A 2,233-nucleotide genomic window follows, 5' to 3' on the forward strand; every position below is an offset into this window, starting at 1 on the left:
ATATATATATATATATATATATATATATATATATATATTCTCCAAACAAGGAGGTGAACAACCGATGTTGGGTTTGAGGGTCCACTTTCTGGCAAACACTCAACTCCATAACACTGGAGAAGAGGGAAACATAATCTCGTGACCTGGGACACAGCCATCCAGTCGAGGAGAGAAGAAATAATAGAATAGAATGTACTGATAAGGACCGTAAGAAGCCCACACAGGAGTCGGTGGGTGGAATAAACAGGGATGGAAACAGAGCTTAAAGGGATATAAATCCTTTTCTCACCTAGGTGACATTCTGCCGACTTCGGACTCACCAGTGGTGTTTCATTCTCTTTAACGTCATACTGTTTCATGCATTGTTCTTTGGAGCTGACTTTGTAGAAGAATATTTCTTACGTTCCTTGCCTCGTGTAGATATGAAAATTCTTGACATTAAGAACAAGGCGAGAAAATTGAACCTGGAACCTTTCAGAGGTAATCCCGCCAAGTATTATGTCCTAAACCAGCCGGAGGTCTGTAATGGGAAAACCATCTTTCTGCTCTCTCTTATCTTCAGTAGCCCAGGGAATGGAACAAGACGGGATCTCATCAGGAAAACCTGGGGTAGTGTGGCCAGTGTCCAAGGCTACCCAATTCTCACGCTGTTTGCTCTGGGAATGCCAGCGTCGGTAACTACGCAGGAAGAGATAGATGCGGAGTCTCAGAAGAATGATGATATCATTGAAGGGATCTTCTTGGACAGTTCTGAAAACCAAACCCTGAAGATCATCTCAATGACCCAGTGGGCCGTGGCCTTCTGTCCCAATGCCCTGTTCATACTCAAAGCTGACGAGGACATGTTTATCAATCTACCAGGCTTGGTAGACTATCTTCTCAATCTGAAAGGTCACCTGGAAGGTGTCTATTTAGGAAGAGTTATTCATCAGGATATTCCTAACAGAGACCCCCATAGTCAAGAATTTGTCTCTCTTAGTGAGTACCCCGAAAAATACTACCCAGACTACTGCAGTGGTGAGGCCTTTATAATGTCCCAAGATGTGGCTCGGATGGTGTATGTGGTTTTGAACGAAGCACCTATGATGGTGCCCGCCGATGTATTTGTAGGGATCTGTGCTGAGTCCGTGGGCCTTATACCTATCCACAGTTCAAGGTTTTCTGGGGAAAGACACATCACATATAACAGATGCTGCTACAAGTTCATTTTTACATCCGCAGAAGTTACAGATGCTGAAACTTCCCTGGCGTGGAAAGAAGTGAATGATGGGAAAGAGTGTTCGCTGTTTGAGACTTATTACGGACTCATTTCCTGCAAGCTTCTGACATACCTTGACAGCTTCAAGCATTTTCACGCGGGGAGCGCAAGAGACCATGCTGTGCATTTTGGGGATTAGTATTCACGCGCGGTTAGGTGTCTTCTTCTTAAAGTGCTGTTTTCCTATTACAGAAGGCAACTCTCTGGGCCCATGTTAGGTAGCTTCTCTGAATCTATTCATACCTAGCAAACCCACAAGATGTTCTTAGTGTTCTGATGTACTCAGTCTTGACATCTTGATATTGATGCTTTAGTCATTTAAATACTTTTAAACGACTTAAACATACTTTAAGTGTGATACTTTTCAAAATAAAATCTTTCAGAAAAGAGAAAACATTAAATTTCATTATATTATGATGTACGGAGTATATTTTCTAATTTTTAAAAAATATATTTATTGTGTGCAAGCATATGCACAGGTGTGTAATATGTGTGTCACAGGACATGTATGGAGGTCAAAAATCAGTTCTTCCCTTCCAACATGTGCGTTCTAGGACTGGACTCAAATCATCATACCTGACAGCAATCACCCTTGCCCAGTGAGCCATCTCACTGACCCAGACAAGTGACACACAAGTAGAACATATTCTGAATGCCTGAATTCATTTATTTAGCATATATGCTTCCTTACATACTTTTTGTTGTTGTTGTTTTGATTTTTTTAAAAAAGATTTATTTATTTATTATATATACAGTGTTGCATGTGTGCATGCCTGCAGGCCAGAAGAGGGCACCAGATCTCGTTATAGGTAGCCATGAGCTACATGTGGTTGCTGGGAATTGAACTCAGGACCTCTGGAAGAGCCATCCGTGCTATTAACCTCTGAGCCATCTCTCCAGCCCCTTGTTTTAATTTTTTTTAAAAAAAGATTTATTTATTTTATGTATGTGAGTACACTGTCGCTGTCTTCAGCC

General features: G+C 41.4%; 1 protein-coding gene across 1 annotated transcript in view; it reads left to right on the top strand.

Moving 5' to 3' along the window:
• The window catches only part of LOC110317537 (putative UDP-GlcNAc:betaGal beta-1,3-N-acetylglucosaminyltransferase LOC100288842), a 2,202-nt gene extending 805 nt beyond the window's left edge, over nucleotides 1-1,397 (top strand). The window contains exon 2 of the mRNA XM_021192021.1: nucleotides 294-1,397. Coding sequence (XP_021047680.1) covers nucleotides 294-1,397 — 1,104 coding nt within the window. The remainder of the gene's footprint in view (nucleotides 1-293) is intronic.
• The last annotated feature ends 836 nt before the right edge of the window (nucleotides 1,398-2,233 follow it).

The sequence above is a fragment of the Mus pahari genome, chromosome 3 (assembly GCF_900095145.1).
Source record: "Mus pahari chromosome 3, PAHARI_EIJ_v1.1, whole genome shotgun sequence".
In the NCBI taxonomy this organism is placed as follows: domain Eukaryota; kingdom Metazoa; phylum Chordata; class Mammalia; order Rodentia; family Muridae; genus Mus; species Mus pahari.